General features: G+C 49.0%; 1 protein-coding gene across 3 annotated transcripts in view; it reads right to left on the reverse strand.

Moving 5' to 3' along the window:
- LOC140403663 (L-threonine ammonia-lyase) overlaps nt 1–14,711 on the reverse strand; it is a 62,357-nt gene extending 47,646 nt beyond the window's left edge. Inside the window, exons 1-3 of one of the 3 annotated variants that reach the window (XM_072491820.1) lie at nt 14,436–14,711; nt 7,925–7,951; nt 2,202–2,547 (exon numbers count right to left, since the gene is read on the reverse strand). In XM_072491820.1, the coding sequence (XP_072347921.1) occupies nt 2,202–2,547; nt 7,925–7,951; nt 14,436–14,536 (474 nt within the window). In that variant the 5' untranslated portion in view covers nt 14,537–14,711. Of the gene's footprint in view, nt 1–2,201; nt 2,548–7,924; nt 7,952–14,201; nt 14,389–14,435 lie in introns of those variants that run through there. The other 2 variants (XM_072491819.1, XM_072491821.1) reach the window with 2 other exon arrangements.
- Nucleotides 14,712–21,532: the final 6,821 nt, after the last annotated feature.

Here is a 21,532-nt window from a genome sequence, read left to right on the forward strand (position 1 = left end):
ACTTATCTTCAGCTTGCTCCTGGCATTGAAACTCAAGGCGTTCAGCTCCTTCCCAAATGCTTTTCCGCCAATTCGAGCAGTCTTGGGCCAGGCATTCCCAGGTGTTGCTCTCTTACAAGGAGGCTTTGAGAATGTCCTTGAAGTGTTTCCTCTGCCCTCCTGGGGCTAGCTGGCCGTGCCAAAGCTCCGAGTGGAGTGCTCGTTTCGCAGCTCCCCTGTCAGGCGTGTGGACGATGTCGTGGAGCTGACCGAGCGTGCTCAATGATTCGACGCTGGGATGTTGGTCTGAGTGAGAACACTGATGTTGGTCGCCTCTCCTGCCAATGGATTTGCAGGATCTTACGGAGGCAGCGCTGGTGGTACTTCACCAGGGTTTTGAGGTGCCTGCTGTACATAGTCCACGTCTCTGAGCCATATAGGAGGGCGTACTGCTCTGTAGGCCATGAGCTTGGTGTTGCGTCTGAGGTCCTAGAACATAAGAACTCTGAGCAGGAGTAGGCCATCTGGCCCTTCAAGCCTGCTCCGCCATTCAATGAGATCATGGCTGATCTTTTGTGGACTCAGCTCCACTTTCCCACCTGAACACCATAACCCTTTATTCCTTTATTCTTCGAAAAACTAATGAAGGAGGCTCAACTGCTTCACTGAGCAGGGAATTCCATAGATTCACAGCCCTTTGGGAGAAGAAGTTCCTCCTAAAATCAGTCCTAAATCTACTTTCCCTTATTTTGAGGCTATGCCCCCTAGTTCTGCTTTCACCCGCCAGTGGAAACAACCTCCCTGCATCTATCCTATCTATTCCCTTCATAATTTTTTATGTTTCTATAAGATCCCACCCCTGCATCCTTCTAAATTCCGAGTACAGTCCCAATCTACTCAACCCCTCCTCGTAATCCAACCCCCTCAACTCTGGGATTAACCTAGTGAATCTCCTCTGCGCACCCTCCAGTGCCAGTACATCCTTTCTCAGGTAAGGAGACCAAAACTGAACACAATACTCCAGGTGTGGCCTTACTAACACCTTATACAATTGCAGCATAACCTCCCTAGTCTTAAATTACACCCTTCTAGCAATGAAGGACAAAACTCTATTTGCCTTCTTAATCACCTGTTGTACCTGTAAACCAACTTTTTACGACTTGCGCACTAGGACACCCTCTGCACAGCAGCATGTTTTAATATTTTATCATTTAGATAATAATCCCTTTTGCTGTTATTCCTACCAAAATGGACAACCTCTTAGGACCGCACGGTGGCACAGTGGTTAGCTGTAATCATTCTGTAACCAAAACCATCCCAACATATTCAAGTACCACTCCAATCCACGCGGATGTTCCAGTGTAGCGTTGGGGGATGCTACACTGTCGGAGGTGCCTTCATTTGGATGCGATGTTAAACTGAAGCCTCGTCTGCCCTCTCAGGTGAATGTACCGTGGTGCTATTTTGAAGAATCGAAGGCGAGTTATCCCTGGTGCCCTGGCCAATACTTACCCTTCAATCAACATCACAAAACAAACAGACTATCTGGTTGTTGTCACATTTCTGTATGGTGGGGATGGTGGGAGCTTGCTATGCACAAATTGGCTGCTGGAGTTCCCACATTACAACAATGGTGACTACACTTCGTTGGTTGTAATGCACTTTGGAATGTCCTATGGTTGTGAAAGGCACTATGTGAATGCAAGTCTTCCTATTTTTGCTTTGAGGGACTCCCACCACATCCAATTGGACTGCATTGAATCCATAGGACCCTAACGTGCAGGAGGATGCTACCATTTGGCCCATCGAGTCTGCATTGACCTTCTGATAGAGCATCCCTACCTGTGTCCACTTCCCCGTCCTATCCCCGTAATCCCACCTAACCTGTACATTTTTGGATACTAAGGGGTAACTTAGCATAGTCAATCCACCTAACCTGCACATCTTTGGACTGTGGGAGGAAACCGGGGCACCCGGAGGAAACCCACGCAGACAAGGGGAGAATGTGCAAACTCCACACAGATAGTCACCCAAGGCTGGAATTGAACCCTGGACCCTGGCACTGTGAGGCAGCAGTGCTAACCACCATGCCACCCAATAAAGCTGGAAATATTGCTGGGGTATGGAGATGTCAATTCCTAGCCTTCTATTGCAGCCTCTATCGGTGTAGGCCCAACATTCACAGAAAGAACACGCACTGAAAAATTAAGCTATCAACATACCGTACAGGGGGTCTTTTGGACTCCATTCTGTATTTTAAAGGCAGCTGCACTGATGTCCTCAAATCGCACTTGTCCGCTGCTGGATTCAAGGGTCCTGTTTATCTTGTGCTCTGTCACATTCGAGGCATTGCTCAGCACTGTGTCCGGGTGACCCGTCACCGTCACTTCCCAAGTCTTGACGTCTTTTTCCAGGTACTCATCCTCCCCAAAATCCTGGAGCCTCTCCGGGGTTATCGCCCTGGGCGGAAGCACGGGGCATCTGTTCCCGATGGCTCCATCCCTGCGGTGACAGGCATCATGGTTCACGGATGGACCCTGGCGAACCTGTTGACCTCCTTCCTCGCCACTGTGCAGAACAACAAATGAAGACATGTTGGTGAGGGGCAGAAGTGCAGGGTTTTACTTCCCTTCGAGGTTCCAAAGTGGAAGTTAGACGATAAAACCTACCCCACGCAGAAAGACAGGCAGCAAGCTCCACATCTCAATGAGGTTAACCATGCAACAACTTATATTGTACTCTTAGTGTGTAGCTGTTTTCAAACAAAATTTGACAGTGAACATCTTAAAGAGATAGGAGTAAAGTTTGGTTAAGAGTTAAATGTTATATTGTCTCATATAGTCTTCTGTATCCAAACTCAAAAACCCATCTCCACACACTCTTCAGTGGAGTGGTACATTGTTGAGGATACCCCTTATAATATCCGGGTTGTTACAGTCTGGCTAAAAACATGTTAAAATGGCTCTCTGCAGGATGCCAATATTCTCTGATCGTTCTTTCCTTTGGGGAGAGTTAGATTCAGAAAGAATGTTCCCGATGGTGGGGGAGTCCGAAACTAGGGGTCATAGTTTGAGGATAAGGGGTAAACCTTTTAGGACTGAGGTGAGGAGAAATTTCTTCACCCAGAGAGTGGTGAACCTGTGGAATTCGCTACCACGGAAAGTAGTTGATGGCAAAACGTTGCGTCATTTCAAGAAGGAATTAATTTAGCTCTTGGGGCTAAATGGATCAGGGAATATGGGGGGGGGAGGGGGAAGGCAGAACCAGGGTATTGAACTTGATGATCAGCCATGATCATAATGAATGGAGGGGCAGGTTCGAAGGGCCGAATGGCCTCTTCCTGCTTCTATTTTCTGTGTTTTTTATCAGTTCTTCAGACCCATGGGGGCTTGTCTTTCTCAACCATAAGTGAGAATGATTATCCGAGGAGTACGCCAAATCCGGAATAGTCCCAGAAAGGATTATTCCGGATTCAACGCTGACTAAACTCTGAGTGGGTAACTCTTCCCTGAATGTACTTGATCACAATTTGAACCAACTGAAATAAAGCATGCATATTCATTCTCTACTGTACAGTTAATATCCACCACATTCATGCTCTGGGTCCTGTCACATCATGCACACATTCCTAAAATATTGTCACCTTGTTATAACTAATAATGTTATTCTTCGCTGCAATCATTGTCAAGTCACAAGGTTTTCCATTCTTAAAATAATACTTTTCTCTGTGATTTTGTGGGGTTTTTTTCCTTTACTCTTTCACGGGATGTGGGTGTCGTTGGCAAGGCCCAGCATTTGATACCCATCTCTAATCATAGAATTAGTGGGCAGCACGGTAGCATAGTGATTAGCACAATTGCTTCGCAGCTCCAGGGTTCCAGGTTCGGTTCCCGGCTTGGGTCACTGTCTGTGCGGAGTCTGCACGTTCTCCCCGTGTGTGCGTGGGTTTCCTCCCGGTGCTCCGGTTTCCTCCCACAGTCCAAAGATGTGCAGGTTAGGGGGACTGGCCATGTTAAATTGCCCTTAGTGTCCAAAATTGCCCTTCGTGTTAGGTGGGGTAACTGGGTTATGGGGATAGGGTGGAGGTGTGCAGTTGGGAAGGGTGCTCTTTCCAAGAGCCGGTGCAGACTTGATGGGCCGAATGACCTCCTTCTGCACTGTAAATTCTATGAATCCTAGACATGGGGAGAATGTGCAGACTCGGCACAGACAGTGACCCAAGCCAGGAATCGAACCTGGGACCCTGGAGCTGTGAAGCAACAGTGCTAACCACTGTGCTACCGTGACGCCCAATAACCCTTGAACTGAGTGTCTTGCTCAGCCATTTCAAGGGCAGTTAAGAGTCAACCACATTGCTGTGTGTCTGGAGTCACATGTAGGCCAGACTGGGTAAGGATGGTGGATTTCCTTCCCTAAAGGACGTTAATGAACCAAGTAGATTTTTACGCCAATCAACAATAGTTTCATGGTCACCACTGAATCTGTGGAACTCATTGCCGCAGAAGGCTGTGGCGGCCAAATCACTGAGTGGCTTTAAGACAGAGATAGATTGGTTCTTGATTAATAGGGGAATCAGGGGTTATGGGGAAGATTGGTTCTTGATTAATAGGGGAATCAGGGGTTATGGGGAGAAGGCAGGAGAATGGTGATGAGAAACATATCATATCAGCCATCATTGAATGGCGGAGCAGACTCAATGGGCCGAATGGCCTAATTCTGCTCCTATGTCTTATGGTCACTGCGTCTAGCTTTCTATTCCAGATTTATGAATTGAATTTAAATTTCATCAGCAGCCATGGTGAGATTTGAACCCATCTAGAGCAGTAGCCTGGGTCTCCGAATTGCGATGGTAATAATAATCTTTATTAATGTCACAAGTAGGCTTATATTAACATTGCAATGAAGTTACTGTGAAAATCCCCTAGTTGTCACATTCCGGCGCCCGTTCGGGTACACGGAGGGAGAATTCAGAATCTCCAATTCACTAACAAGCACGTCTTTCGGGACTTGTGGGAGGAAACGGGAGCACCCGGAGGAAACCCAGGCAGACACGGGGAGAACGTGCAGACTCCGCACGGACAGTGACCCAAGCCGGGAATCGAACCTGGGACCCTGGCGCTGTGAAGCAACAGTGCTAACCACTGCGGCACTTACCATCACATCCTTTGGATGTTTCAAAATTAAGCACTTTTGAAAGTTAGGTGCTGTTTTGTAGGCAAATGCAATAACCAAGTCATGCACAGCAAGATCCACAAAACAGCCATGTGGTGATGACTAGGCAATCTGTTTCATTGACTTTGGTAGAGGAATAAATATTGGTCAGGTCTCTGAGAGAACCCCCTTGCCCTTCTTTCATTCAGTCTTGCTGTGTTGAATGTGGGTCGGCCTCCACTCAGTCTGTGCTTTGGACATTCTCCTGTGATGTGATGCAGAGTTTGCTCTTTCCCACAGGCCCCTCGGGGGGCTGGCACTTGTGAAGGTTGGCTATGCGGGGACCGTGACCTGTTAAGGGCGCACATCTCTTTCCTGGGTCGGTTGAAACCAGGAGGCTGCTGGGTTGGGTTTGAGACCAAGTTACTTGTTTGTCGTGTCAAACGATTCCCATTCGTTGGTCCAGGTGGAATTTGCGTTAAAGCCCTGAGTGGGAGGGCTTTTCCAGATCGGCCTACGAAATGGAAGAGGTACCTTGGCTGGGCTGAATAGATCAGCATGAAGTGGTGGGGGGGTGCATTGCAAACTTTTTCAATCATTTTGTGGGCTGTTGCAAATCGGCAGATATGTGAAGGAGTGATGTTTACCAGGACAGGGAGCCACGGGAGTGGTGTTGTGAGTGTAGTGTTCCAGTAATAAGACACACGGTCGCATTCAGCTGGGTGTTGTTTCTGGACATGTCCCGGGAAGGTCATGGTTCGATCTAAGGACACCCTGAGGTATGTTGGAATTGAATGGTGCTTTAACTTGTAGCATTCATTTGGGTGTTATTAATTTTCCGTTCTTTAAATGGTGACATGGGCTCATGTCAATCCGAGCAGGCTTGCTTTAAAAGGTCTTCATCTCGAAAAGGTGGTTCCTCCAGCAGTGCTACACTCCCTTAGCGCTGCACTGACAGCCTGGAATAAGAGCTCGAGTCACCTGAGCAGGTCTTAAATCTACAAACATCTGATTCGATTTTTCTAGGAACATGGGCCGAGGAAATTTATTCCAACATACTACCAATATCGCCGCATGTAGTGACTTGGGCAATTCATCCTCTATGATGCTTGGAAGCCAACATGTAGGAGTCCTGACACTGGCCTGATAAATAAAGCTCGGTACTTGTCAATATTCTGGCTGACACTGTTCTTGGCTTTTTAAAAGAAATAGTAATCATCAATTAGATGGGGTTATTGGATTAAGGGGATAGGGTGGAAGTGAGGACTTAAGTGGGTCGGTGCAGACTCAATGGGCCGAATGGCCTCCTTCTGCACTGTATGTTCTACGTAATTGCTTTAAATTTTCCAACGTGTGTTGGCCTGTCACTACGCCCTGTTTTTGTTAAGTTTCTACAGGCCATTTCTTTCATTACCATTCCCAATGAGGAGTTCTCCCATTGACCTGGCCAATATTTATTCCTCAAACAACATCTTGGAGCATGGGATCTTACCGTGCATAATTTGGTTGTCACATTTGCTTACAAAACAGCTCCCACCCTTGAAAAGTGTTAACTTTGAAACACTTTGGGGTATCTGGAAGCCATGCTGGGTACAATATATAAACATAACATCCTGTTTTCTTGTTCATATTTACCACTCCTATGTCAACTCCGATGGGAACGTTGAGTTAAATCACAATAGAACTAAGTGGGGTTCGCCCAGTGCAAGCTTTGAACCTAGTCACGCAGACAGGAAGATTCCAGATTCAATCCCCGGCTGCCTCTCCATCTCTTTTTCCTTCTTTTAGGGTGGGATATTCCTGTCCCGTGGGATATTCCTGTCCCCGCCAGCGGTGGGAGTCATCAACTGACTTTTGGCTGCTGTCCAAATTCTCCCATCCTGCCCGCGGCGATGCCCCCTGCTGGCGGGAGCAGAAAATCCCGGCGTTCTCTATCTCGACATGTGTCACGTTGAAAAATTGCTTAATACGTTGTCAGATTCTCCCTTCCCTCCCACCTGCCATTTACCACTTTCCTGGCGCTCCTCCTTCTGGGAATGGTTCTTGAGGCTGGGAGAAGGATCTGCAGGAAGCAGGCTGAGAGGGCACTGTGAAGAGGAGTGATGAGGAACTAACAGATCCCTGAGCGCACCAATAGAATAAAGAAGCTCTTTACGCACGGTTGGCATTTAACGAGGATCCCACACTCTAACTCCGGTTGGAGAGTATGAGCTCACCGCGTGGTTCCCGGATATCTCATATTCTTGAACAGAAAACATTGAACTTCCAACCGGTAGTTAGGACATTCTGAGTTCTCCCTCAGTGTACCCAAACAGGTGCCGGAATGTGGCGATTAGGGGATTTTCACAGTAACTTCATTGCAGTGTTAATGTAAGCCTACTTGTGACACTAATAAAGATTATTATTACTATCATTAAGTGTCTCCTCTTCGACGAAGCTTTCAATCAACGATCCTCATTGGATCGGAGTCAATTTTTGTTTGATCACACCCCTGTGAAGCCGCCTTGGGACTTTTTCCGACATTAAAGGCGCCATGTAGATGCAATTCTTGTTGCTGGTCTTTGCTTTGATGGCGTGAGCGTGCACCCAAACATCAGGTAAGGGCCGGGTTTGGTTTTGTTCTAACGTCTCCATTGTCCGAGCCTCCTCAAACCTAAGGAGTGGTCACCAGGACTAGGAGAGAGTACTGGGGAGGGTGGGAGGTCAAGTTACGTCAATGAAAACTACCAACCTTGTCACTTGACCTTTAATCTGTTTGAATACAATAAGTAGATTAATCTCTCTTTGAACCTACTTGTCTCCACATACGCGCTCAACAAAGCTGCAATAAAATAAAGCCAATTAGGAGCAGTTGAACATAAGACAGTACAGAATAATTAGAGACACATTTAACTATTCACAAGGTAGAAGGAGCTTATGAGCTAACCTGATCTTGTGCATGAGCAAATTATCCTCCAACCACCCAGTTCCATCTACGTCAGCCATAATCAGATCGCAAACAGATAGAATGTGCTCTATAGAAATGTTCATACAGAGTGTAGGAAGTTTGGCTCAGTGGTTAGCACTGCTGCCTCACACCACCAGGAACCCGAGTTCAATTCCGGCCTTGGGTCACTGCCTGTGTGGAGTTTGCACTTTCTCCCCGTGTCTGCGTGGGTTTCCTCCGGGTGCTCCGGTTTACTCCCACAGTCCAAAGTAGTGCCGGTTAGGTGGATTAGTCATGCTGAAGAATTTCCCTTAGTGTCCAGGGATGTGTAGGTTAGTTGGGGTTACAGGGAGAGAGTGGGTGTATAGGCCGAGGCATTGTGCTCTTTCGGAGGATTGGTGCAGACTTGATGGGCTGAATGGACTCCTTCTGCACTGCAGAGATTCTAAGTTATTAGATTTATTGTATTCCCGCCTTTGAGTGAGATGGAGAAGGTATTAAGCAGTGTTCTAGACAGCACCAGGAAAAGTAGAGACTAATAATAATAATAATCTTTATTGTCACAAGTAGGCTTACATTAACTCTGCAATTAAGTTACTGTGAAAATCCACTAGTCGCCACACCCCGTCGCCTGGTCGGGTACACAGAGGGAGAATTCAGAATGTCCAAATTACCTAACAAGCACGTCTTTCAGGACTTGTGGGAGGAAACCGGAGCACCCGGAGGAAACCCACGCAGACACGGGGAGAACGTGCAGACTCCGCACAGACAGTGACCCAAACGGGAATCGATCCTGGGACCCTGGCACTGTGGAGCAACAGTGCTAACCACTGTGCTACCATGCCTTGAATATGGGGTATGATTGTCAGTCCCCACCGGGGCCAGGATTGGAGGCGGAGAAGTACTAAAAATAGCCCCATAGAGAGTAGCTCAATAAGAGGCCAAATAGAATTTTCAAATCAGCTTCCAGGTTCCGACACGGGCGGCAGGGCCTACTTTAGGTGCCTGGGGTTGGGCATACTGCATCAGGATTGGGGAGAGGGGGAGTATTTCAGGAAAGCCGAGAGACTCTTCCAGCATGTCTGGCTGTGGGTGTAATCTTAGCTCACCCCTAAATCGGGGTTCATTCCACCCCCACCCCGTACAGTTTGGCTGCTGAATCTATTTCTCTATTGAAGATTTGAAAAAAGTTGGAGAGAGAGGACCTCCATCTTGAAGTAACCTCTCTCTTACTTACCGTCCAATGCAGGCTGCTACTCTTTTCAAACTGGAAGGCCTCAGATTTGTCCTCCAGCAGCAAAAGAGCCCGCCCACTGTCTTTAATTGGATGCCGAACCTGCCTCCCCACATCCAGCCATTAATTGGTTACCGTGGGGAAGAACACAATGAGTGATTGTTTTTCTCTGCGGGACGGGGCCATGATCTGGAAACAGTCCCGACCCCTGTTTCCCGCTTCCAGAGGGGAAATTCCAGCCCCTGGTCTCTAAATATTAGGTTGACAGCCAGCGAGGGGCTCACATCCGGACAGAGTGACCACTGGCTCAGACGTTCCCACATCTGAAGTCATGAGGAGTAGCTACAGGCCCAACTACAGGCAGGCCCTGCTCTCACAACGAAGAGCAGGCCCTTGACCAAAGCCCTGGAAGACAGTCCCAAAACTGGGACTGTCTTAACTCTGAGGAGAAATGACACGAGGACGTCCTCATAAATTGCAGTTCGTAACAGCAGCTTGCATTTTTATAGCACCTAAAGCTTCCCCAGGTGCGTCATAGGGGCATTTCTAAACAAGATTGGGCACCTAGCCACATAAAGAGAGATTAGGACAGGTGACCAGATGCTTGTTAGTGGAGTGTGTAATGGAGGGAGCGCAGCAGAGAGAGATTTAGGGCAGGAATTGGAACAGAAAGAAAGAAAAATTAGCATCCAACATCGCAAAAACAGGTTATCTTACCAACTTTTACAGATGCACCATCGAAAGCATCCTATCTGGCTGCATCACAGCCTGGTATGGCAACTGCTCAGCCCAGGACCGCAAGAAACTTCAGAGAGTCATGAACACCGCCCAGTCCATCTCATGAACCTGCCTCCCATCCATTGACTCCATCTACGCCTCCCGTTGCCTGGGGAAAGCGGGCAGCATAATCAAAGATCCCTCCCACCCGGCTTACTCACTCTTCCAACTTCTTCCATCGGGCAGGAGATACAGAAGTCTGAGAACACGCACGAACAGACTCAAAAACAGCTTCTTCCCCACTGTCACCAGACTCCGAAATGACCCTCTTATGGACTGACCTCATTAACACTACACCCTGTATGCTTCATCCGATGCCGGTGCTTATGTAGTTACATTGCATACGTTGTGTTGCCCTATTATGTATTTTCTTTTATTCCCTTTTCTTTTCATGTACTTAATGATCTGTTGAGCTGCTCGCAGATAAATACTTTTCACTGTACCTCGGTACACGTGACAATAAACAAATCCAATCCAATCTGGTTGCCGTCACAACTGTTCACTGTGCAAAAGTTTTTCTTTGTTTTTTTGTAAATTTAGAGTACCCAATTAATCTTTCCAATTCAGGGGCAATTTAGCATGTTCAATCTATCTAGCTTGCACATTTTTGGGTTGTGGGGGCGAAACCCATGCGAACACGGGGGGAATGTGCAAACTCCACACTGACAGTGACCCAGAGCCGGGATCGAACCTGGGACCTTGGCGCCGTGAGGCCGCAGTGCTAACCCACTGCGTCACCGTGCTGCCCCGCTGTGCAAAAGTTGGCTGCTGTTTTTCCAACAGTGACTTCTAAGCACTTCATTAGCTGTAGCATATACATGTCTGGATGTGAAAGGTGCTATTATAATAGAAGTCTTTCTCCATTAGAATTGATTTGTGGATCGTTAAAACATTGTTTCAGAGGTGAGAGCTTTCAGAGATTAATTTTACACAGAGCTGCTCTACCATGGAATCATCGATCTGAAAGGGAGGTGGAGGCTCCCTTTCAAAAAGGGAGCTAGGTTGTCTGTGCTGTGAGATTCGATAGAAATCAGTCTTTATTAAGTTAAAGGGTAATTTGAGGAGAGACTAGGCCTCGTCCTCCCCTTCACCCTATACCGTCTTCCTGGTTCCCCCGACCTAACAAACAGCATTGGTTGGAAAATACCTCACTCAGTATCATTTGACAATCCAATTTCAGTCAATTATAGAATCATAGAATTTACAGTGCAGAAGGAGGCCATTCAACCCATCGAGTCTGCACCGGCCCTTGGAAAGAGCACCCTATCCCTGTAACCCAGTAACCCCACCTAACCTTTTGGAGACTGAGGGGCAATTTATCATGACCAATCCACCTAACCTGCACATCTTTGGACTGTGGGAGGAAACCGGAGCACCCGGAGGAAACCCAAACAGACACGGGGAGAAAGTGCAAACCCCTCACAGAGAGTCACCCGAGGCTGGAACTGAACCTGGAACTCTGGAGCTGTGAGGCAGCAGTGCTAACCACTGTGCCAGCTGGCTGCCCAATCCTATTGGTATTAAAGGTAAATGCTGCAGGTACTGGATATCTAAATTTAAACAGAAGATGCTGGAAGTACTCAATGCTGGCAGTGCATGTGGACATATTAACATACAAATAGGCCATTCAGCCCCTCGAGCCTGCTCCACCATTCAAAAAGATCACGGCTGACCTGTCTGTGTTTCAAGTTCTGCATTCTCATTTGTCGCCGATAACCTTTGATTGCCTTGCCTGATAAGAATCTCTCTACCCCCGCCTTAAAAGTATTCAGTGACTCCTCCTCCACCGCCTTCTGAAGCAGAGAATTCTAAAGTTGCACTTTCTCCCTCGTCTCTGTGCTAAAACGGCGACCACTTAATTTATAAAACAAGGCCCCTAGTTCTGGACTCGTCCACAAGAGGTAACATCCTTTCCACATCCACCTTGTCAAGACTGTTCAGGGTCTTAAACACTTCACTCAAGAAAGAAAGTTACTGTGGCTTATTTTGTATTGGTCCTGAGTTAAAATTGAGCCTCCACTATTTCAGGTCGATGACCTTTCGTCAGAGTCCGCCAGTATAAATCCTGTCATTGATGGCTCCCGTTACGATGCTGTCTTTATCGCGCTTTACTATTACAAAGGTCTCCAGCTTTCAATCCTTTTGTTTTGTTATAAATTTAGCGTACCCAATTATTTTTTTCCAATTAAGGGGCAATTTAGCCTGGCCAATCCACCCACCCTGCACATCTTTGGGTTATGGGGGTGAGACCCACGCAGACGCGGGGAGAATGTGCAAACTCCACACTGACAGTGACCCAGAGCCGGGATCGAACCCGGGGCCTCGGCACCGTGAGACAGCAGTGCTAACCACCGTGCCGCCCATATGGATTTGAATTCCTGGGGGTAATTCAATCTCCAGCCAGAACGCGGGTGAGAATTCAACGGGGTTCACGGAGAAATTTGGCAAAAGGCCTGTCACGGCCTATCTGTCCACCACCTGCTAAAACTCTATTACAAAACTTGGGTTATGATAAGCACATTCTGCTGGAACTATGGAGCAGGTCTGTTGCTGGGTAAAAGGACAGGTCAGTCTTTCAGGTGTAAATAAATCTTTCATCAGAATCGTAAACTGAGAGGTCAGCAAAGATTTTAGCAATGTAGAGTGCAGGAAGTAAGAGAGACTGCAGTAATAGAGAATTAATGGGTCAAAATTGCTTAATCATAAACCTTCAGGTGAGGTAAAAGGTTATTTCGATGAAGCAATGGAAAGATATTGAAAGAAGAGCAGGTGATGCAAATATTTAAGAGAGTGAAACGACATTGGCAAGATAGACAAAAAAAGCGAAAGGTGAGGAAGTGGGAGTAGAATAAATGAAAACTGCAAATACAGGGGGGGCCATTCACCGAGCCCCGCAGCGGACCGGAGAATCGCCGCAACCGCGCCCCGACGTCGGCGCGCGATTCTCCGTGGTGCAGAGAATCGGCGCCATTTGCGCCGGCGCGTTTGGCGCCAGCCACGGGCTGCTGGAATCGGCGTGGCCGCTGATTCTCCGGCCCGAATGGGCCAAGAGGCCGCTCCGATACGACAGAGTCCCGCCGGCGCCGTTCACCCCTGGTCGCTGCCGACGGGAACGCTGCGTGAACGGTCGGGGGGGCGGCCTTGGGGGGGAGGGGGTGGCAGGGGGGCTCCTTCACCGGAGGGGGCCTCCGATGGGGTCTGGCCCACGATTGGGGCCCACCGATCAGCAGGCCGGCCTCACCCCCCACCCGGGCCTACTTTCCAGCACGGCTGAACCCTGAACACCGAGGCCATGTTGAGTCGGGGCCGGCGCGCTAAAGCAGTCCCCCGCGCATGCGCGGGTTGGCGCGGCGTCTATTTGGCACCGCGAAAGGAGGCTGGAGCGGCGTGAAACGCTCCAGCGCCGTACTGGCCCTCTGTAGGGGCCAGAATCGGTCGTACCCGGGCCCGGTTCGCGCCGTCGTGAAACGCGACGGCGATCACGACGCCGCGAACGCTTGGTCTCCATATTGGAGAATCGCCCCCAGGAGGTCCGAATTGAAAATCAGTATTTGTGCTTTATTTTCACTTTCTGACAATCCTGCCAGAATTCCTTCACAAAAATAATCCTCTCCACACTGCAATCCCTCTGTAGCGCGTGCCATTTATTACGAAAACTTTTGTGGCTTCCTAAGCTCCAACAAACACTTGCAAGCTCCAATGAGAAGGTCTGTTACAATCTGTAAGGCCCAATCAGGCCCTGTTTAAAACTACTGATGGTCCAAAGGAAGGTGTTGGTCCCATGAAGTTAATTTGAAAGCCACTAGAAATACATAGGCATTATAGCCAAGGCAGAAAGGTCATTCAACTCAAACAGTGGGTGTTGCAGTTTATCTTCGACATGAGCAATATCCTAATCCCATGTTTTTATCCTGCTCCCTTATCCCTTTATCCCCGTTCCTTTTAACACACCTATATAATCCATGAATTAAGGTGTTAACTCCAGTGGTGCACTCCACAACATCTCATCTCTTTGCGTAAGAAAGTTCTCCATCTCTCTGCGTTAAATCACTTTCATTTCATCTTTTATCTGTCTCCTTTTGTTCTGGACCCTACAATTGCTGCCAAATCATGCCAAGCAACTAGAATCATTACCTAATTAAAAGGCCAACTGCAAAAGTAAAGAGGCGAAGCAGAATTCCAACAAGACCATAGTGAGGAGGGGAGGAAGGAGAAAGAGGCGAAGGCCCCAAGACGGATTCAACCTGGCACAGGCCATGAACCTTTGACCCTAACATGTCGCTTCTCCACACAAACCACAAGTTCTGAGGGGCAGAGAAGGACTTTGAAAGGTCGGCTATTCCTAAAAAAAAACAAGTTCAACCCAACCTTCTCCAGAAGGGATCATATTCTTCATCTTCTGAGGAGATCTTCTTGGGAGACTTGTTGCTCCTGGACTTCGAGAACAGAAACTGGGCTGCAAGATGCATGTTGCCCCAGGGTGATGAGGCCACTGGTGATATCGCACAGCAGAAGGGCCCGACTCCAGAATATTGTTGTTCCCTCGAAGCGGTTTGTGAAATGACAAAGAGCCGCGCATGAATCGAGTTCTGTGTTCAGCACCATCAACTGTTGCTGAGGTGAACGGCTCTCCTCGCTCACTCAGCAGCGAGTGAGAGTGGGACTACTGCAGCTGCTGTTTAAAGGGATTAGTCCACCTGTCAAGCTGTCTCTGTCAATTTAGGCAATGCTAAGATTAGTTATTATTGACCTCCTTACTGTGCACTACAGTTAAAGCTGCAGAGATTTACGATCACTCTGTAGGAAGAGCTCCTCGAAGAAGCAGTGCTAAAGTCTCTGTTTATATCCACACGCTGCTTTGCCACGTACGAATACTCTCACTCGCTCTGTAGGCATCGTGCCCTGTGAGGACATTGCTAACCATGTCCGGTCCGACCCCGAGGGGGGGCCTCCGATATGGCCTGGCCCGCAATCGGGGCCCACCGATTGGCGGGCCGGCCTCTCTGGCTGGGGGCCTCCTCTCCTCCACGCCGGCCCCTGCAGCCCTGCGCCATGTTGCGTCGGGGGCCGGCGCGTTGAAGGAAGCCACTGCGCATGTGCGCGTTGGCACTGGTGCCACTGCGCGGATCCCGTGGTGCCCAGCGGCCGCCGGGATCAGCAGCTGGAGGCGGTAATGCTGCTGAAGGGACAGTACGTAAAGGCAGTAAACGAGGTGTACGCCAGGCACCTCCTTGCCACGAGGCGACAACGCCCCGGAGAATCACAAGCCGAATTCCTGCATGCATTGCGGGTATTCGGCCGGAACTGTGTGTGCCAGGCGGTATCGGCTGTCCAGCACATGGAGCAGCTGATCAGGGACGCCTATGTCGGGGGCATTAAATCCAATTACATCCACCAAGGCTTGCTAGAAGGGGGTACACTCGGCCTCCCAGAGACAGTGCAGCTCTCAAGCTCGCTGGAGGTGGCCTTCCAGAACATGGAGGCCTACACCTCCGACCGCGCGGCACCCTCGTGGATCTCGTGGGCGCCGCCATCATCCGACTTGAGTGCAGCGCAAGCCTGTGCCGCGCAGCAGCCCGCCAACGCCGGAAGCCCGAAGTGCTACTTTTGCGGCCAGATTAAGGAGCCCAGGCACGCTGCCCTGCACGGAACGCGATTTGCAACGGGTGTGGGAGGAAGGGCCACTTCACCAAAGTCTGCCAGGCCCAACCTGCCCCTAAAGTTCCTAGGCCCAGCAGCGCCTGTCGGGGCCGCCCCCAGCTGCCGCCATCTTCACTGCCACCCGCCATGTTGGTGAGACCACATTTGGAGTATTGTGTGCAGTTCTGGTCACCTCATTATAGGAAGGATGTGGAAGCATTGGAAAGGGTGCAGAGGAGATTTACCAGGATGCTGCCTGGTTTGAGGAAAGGTTGAGGGAACTAGGGCTTTTCTCTTTGAGCGGAGGAGGATGAGAGGCGACTTAACAGAGGTTTATAAGATGATGAGGGGGATAGATAGAGTGGACGTTCAGAGACTATTTCCTCGGGTGGATGTAGCTGTTACAAGGGGGCATAACTATAAGGTTCATGGTGGAAGATATAGGAGGGATGTCCGAGGTAGGTTCTTTGCTCAGAGGGTGGTTAGGGTGTGGAATGGACTGCCTGCTCTGATAGTGGAGTCGGACACTTTCGGAACTTTCAAGCGATTATTGGATAGGCACATGGAGCACACCAGAATGACAGGGAGTGGGATAGCTTGATCTTGGTTTCGGACAAGGCTCGGCACAACATCGAGGGCCGAAGGGCCTGTTCTGTGCTGTACTGTTCTATGTCTATGTGCGACCCGCAGGCACCGCCATCTTCGCTGCCACACGCCATGTGCGACCTGTGGGAGCCGCCATCTTCACTGCCACCTGCCATGTGCGGGCCGCCATCTTTGATTTCACCCGCCACGCGCGCCCCATGGGGGCCACCATCGTTGACGCTGCCTTCGATGCCACCCGCCACGCATGACCCATGGGGGCTGCCATGTTGGGATCACTCCGCCGCCTCCCAGACCCCTGCTCGCCCAGTCGTACGCAAGCCACCGCTACCTCCGACCGGCCCACCCACCACCTTCCAAAAGGGGCTGTTTAGCACAGGGCTAAATCGCTGGCTTTGAAAGCAGACCAAGGCAGGCCAGCAGCACGGTTCAATTCCCGTAACAGCCTCCCCCAACAGGCGCCAGAATGTGGCGACTAGGGGCTTTTCACAGTAACTTCATTTGAAGCCTACTTGTGACAATAAGCGATTTTCATTTTCACGATTTTAATTTTCAAACAGCGCAGAACTGCCTCAGTACTGCTTTAACTGTCGGCCTGGAGATGTACTCGACTCTCTGGAGTGGGGTTTGAATATCTGGGATTACTGGTACAGTAACATAACCACTACACTTGTCATATTCTTCTGAAGTGGGAAATGGTTCAAAAGGGCACTTGGCACAGAAGATGGCTGCCTGACACACAAGATGGAGACACAGAGAATAAAGCAGCCATAACTGATGCCTGGAGCCCAGCGGGGTGCCAGTGGGACAGATAGGAACAGATCCAGGACAAAGGGAGCCAGACAGGAAGATTAAGAAATACATAAATGCGGGACACCACTTGAATAAAGCTGACTTCAGCCAAGGTGTACACAATGATATGCTAATACGAATGTCTTGGGCCATTTCCTAAAACAAAGGGACAATCAATACTACCTTCCTGCTACTGCCTGTAACCTGCTCAACCTCTTTGACTGTGGCCATGTGTAAATGGCAAAACGCTTACAAATAGCGATGTACAATCTATAAAATGTTTAAAGATAACAAGATGATAATTGTTTTGTATCTGGGCTCATTGTGAACCCAAAGTATAAAATGAATGACTGCCATTCAAACCGGGAGAAAGGCTGGCGACTGTACCGCGGGGTACGTACGCTTTCTCCCGAAGCTTTGTGTAACAATAAAACTGCATTTATCTGATCAGAGCAAGTCTGACTCTTGAAGTGGTTGATTTTTCCCACAACACTTCAATGACCAACTATCGCTAATGAATAGCCAGTTGTTCAGTTGCTGAATGAAACAACAGTGTTTTGCGTCTTGAATATTAATTACTCTTTGTTTCTCCATGGAATGCACAGAAATAAACAAAGGACCGGATTGACAAACCTCGAATCCCAATTTTTAAACCATGTTCCTTTTTAAAAGGATTAACCAATTTGTAGTCTTGCTGAAGGAATGCTGCGTACTAATTACTCCTTTGGTTCCGTTGTTAACAGGACGTTTACAGCTATATTAATAATAATCTTTATTATTGTCACAAGGTAGGCTTACATTAACACTGCAATGAAGTTACTGTGAAAAGCCCATAGTCGCCACACTCCGGCGCCTGTTCGGGTACACAGAGGGAGAATTCAGAATGTCCAATTCACCTAAAGTACGTCTTTCGGGACTTCTGGGAGGAAACCGGAGCACGCGGAGGAAACCCACGCAGACACGGGCAGAACGTGCAGACTCCACACAGACAGTGACCCAAGCCGGGAATCGAACCGGGGACCCAGGCGCTGTGAAGCAGCAGTGCTAACCACTGTGCTACCGTGTTAACTCACTCTGCTCATCATTTTAATGGCCTTTATGGTGAAATCGTCAAATTCATTACAGTTAGGGGAGAATTTCAGCTCTCTGACCTTTCCGATCAGTTCAACAACAGCAACAACAACTGCATTTATTTAACACCTTGTGAGTGCCCCAAGGCACTTGAGGCTCAGATCTTTGGGTATCAAAAGATTATTGTTTTATGGGGCTCCAACGGCAAGCATAGTTACAGGTCGACATAGATCGGAGTATTTCCGACTATATAGGGGAACAAGACAGGGATGCCCGCTGTCTCCATTGTTGTTCGCGTTGGCAATTGAACCTCTGGCCATGGCGTTGAGAGACTCCAGGAAATGGAGAGGGGTGATTAGAGGGGGAGAAGAACACCGAGTCTCGTTATACGCGGATGACCTATTGTTATATGTGTCGGACCCAGCAGGGGGGATGATAGAGGTTATGCAAATTTTGAGGGGGTTCGGGGATTTCTCGGGGTATAGGCTAAACATGGGGAAGAGTGAATTATTTGTGATACATCCAGGGGACCAGAGTAGAGAGATAGAAGGCTTGCCTCTAAGGAAAGTGGAAAGAAACTTCCGATACCTGGGGATTCAGATCGCTAGGAGCTGGGGAACCTTGCACAGACTTAATCTGACACGGTTGGTAGAACAAATGGAGGAGGACTTCAAGAGGTGGGACATGCAGCCTCTATCGCTGGCGGGCAGGGTGCAAGCAATTAAGATGATGGTCCTCCCGAGGTTCTTATTTGTATGTCATTGCCTCCCTATACTAATCACCAAGACCTTTTTTAATAAAATAGACAGGAGCATCACGAGCTTCGTGTGGGCAGGGAAAGTTCCGAGAGTAAGGAGGGGGTTCCTTCAGCGTAGTAGGGACAGAGGAGGATTGGCACTACCGAACCTGGGCGATTACTATTGGGCCGCCAATGTGGCAATGATACGTAAATGGATGATGGAGGGTGAGGGAGCGGCGTGGAAAAGACTGGAGAGAAAGTCCTGTAAAGGGACGAGTTTAGAGGCGCTGGTGACGGCGCCGCTACCGATCTCACCTAAAAAGTTTACCACGAACCCGGTGGTGGCGGCAACATTGAATATCTGGGGACAGTGGAGGCGACAGAGAGGGGTGCGGGGAGCCCTGGTGGGGTCCCCAATCAGGAACAACCATAGGTTCGCCCCAGGAAGAATGGATGGAGGATTTCAGAGCTGGTACCAGTTGGGAATTAGGAGGGTGGGAGATTTATTTATAGATGGGACTTTTGCGAGCTTGGGAGCATTGGAGGAAAAGTATAAGTTGCCCCGGGGAAATTTCTTGAGATATATGCAGGTGAGGGCGTTTACTAGACAACAGGTGAGGGAATTTCCGTTGCTCCCGACACAGGGGATACAGGACAGGGTGCTTTCAGGGGTGTGGGTCGGAGAGGGCAAGGTGTCAGAGATTTACCGAGAGATGAGGGAAGAGGGGGAGGAGTCGTTGGGCGAACTAAAAGGAAAGTGGGAAGAAGAACTAGGGGAGGAAATAGAGGAGGGTATGTGGGCTGATGCCCTAAGCAGGGTAAATTCCTCTTCCTCATGCGCCAGGCTTAGCCTGATTCAATTTAAGGTGCTACAGAGAGCACACATAACGGGAGCAAGATTGAGCAGGTTCTTTGGAGTGGAGGACAAATGTGGGAGGTGTGGCGGGAGCCCGGCAAACCACGCACATATGTTTTGGGCGTGCCCGGCACTGGAAGGGTATTGGAAGGGAGTGACGGGAGTGATTTCGCGGGTGGTGAAGGCCCGGGTCAAACCAGGCTGGGGGTTAGCTCTATTTGGAGTTGCGGAAGAGCCGGGAGTGCAGGAGGCGAAAGAGGCCGACGTTGTGGCCTTTGCGTCCCTAGTAGCCCGGCGCAGGATCCTACTCATGTGGAAGGAGGCGAAACCCCCCGGACTGGAGGCCTGGGTAAATGATATGGCGGGGTTCATTAAACTGGAGCAGATAAAGTTTACCCTGAGAGGATCGGCTCAAGGGTTCACCAGGCGGTGGCAGCCATTTCTCGACTACCTAGGGGAACGTTAGAGGGAAGACAGATGACCAGCAGCAGCAACCCAGGGGGAAGGGGGGGGGGGGGTTTAGTTTAGTTTAGGTCAAAGATAAAGGGGTTTTGTTACTTGAGTATTGTTAAAAATTTCTGTATTGTTATTGTTGCGTTTGCTTTGTAAGAGGGGAAAAATTGTTGTTTGGGGAAAAAATTTCAATAAAACATTTTTTTTTTTTAAAGATTATTGTTACCCTTCTCCAATCACTCTTCATTGCATCAGGGTGAAGAGACTCTGTCCAAAATAGTCCACAAATTCCAAAATATACCCCAAATGCATTCTGTGAGATGAAAATCGCTAGTTCTGATTCAAAACCAAACTGAATGTTTACTTCTGATTAATGGCAGAAATAAAGACTTGCATTTATATAGCACCTTCATGCTCCTCGGGATTGTAGTAGAGAAGGACCTGATACATTAAGGGTTAACTTGGGGCTGAGTACAGTACCGCCCACCAGTGATGTAAGAAAGCACCTGACCTCGAGCTCAGGTCAGCAGTGTAGAGTTAGCAGCAACAGGTAAGGACATGTCATTGGAGTCCTCTCCAAATCATAGAACTCCTACAGCGCAGAAGGAGGCCATTTGGCCCATTGAGTCTGCACCGACCCTCTGAAAGAGCACCCTACCGAGGCCCATTCCCCCACCCTATCCTGCGCATTCCTGGACACTAGGTCCAAAGATGTGCAAGTTAGGTGGATTGGCCATGTTAAATTGCCCCTTTGTGTCCAAAAGGTTAGGTGTGCTTACTGGGTTATGGGGATAGGGTGAAGGCGTAAGGTGCTCTTTCCAAGGACTGGTGCAGACCCACTGGCCTGAATGGGCTCCTTCTGCAATGTAAATTCTATGATCTATGACCTACCTCTGGTGGAAGCATTAGGGCTCAGCTGTGACTGCCCTGATGGGCAGAGTCATACATTCAGAGTGCTGTTGTCACGTAGCAGCTAATTTGCGCAGAGCAAGATCCCACAAACATCCATGAGATAATGATCATTTGAACCTTTTTCGGGCATTGGTTGAAGGGTACAAATTGTCCATGGACATGGGGGAGAACTCATTTTTAAAAAAATGTAGAGTACCCAATTTATTTTCCTATTAAGGGGCAATTTAACTTGGTCAATTCACCTACCCGATAAATCTCTTTTTGGAATTGTGGGGGTGAAACCGACGCAGACACGGGGAGAATGTGCAAACTCCACACGGACAGCGACCCGGGGCCGGGATCGAACCTGGGACCTCGGCATTGTGAGGCAGCAGTACTAACCTCTGCGCCACCGTAACG

The sequence above is a fragment of the Scyliorhinus torazame genome, chromosome 28 (assembly GCF_047496885.1).
Source record: "Scyliorhinus torazame isolate Kashiwa2021f chromosome 28, sScyTor2.1, whole genome shotgun sequence".
In the NCBI taxonomy this organism is placed as follows: Eukaryota; Metazoa; Chordata; class Chondrichthyes; order Carcharhiniformes; family Scyliorhinidae; genus Scyliorhinus; species Scyliorhinus torazame.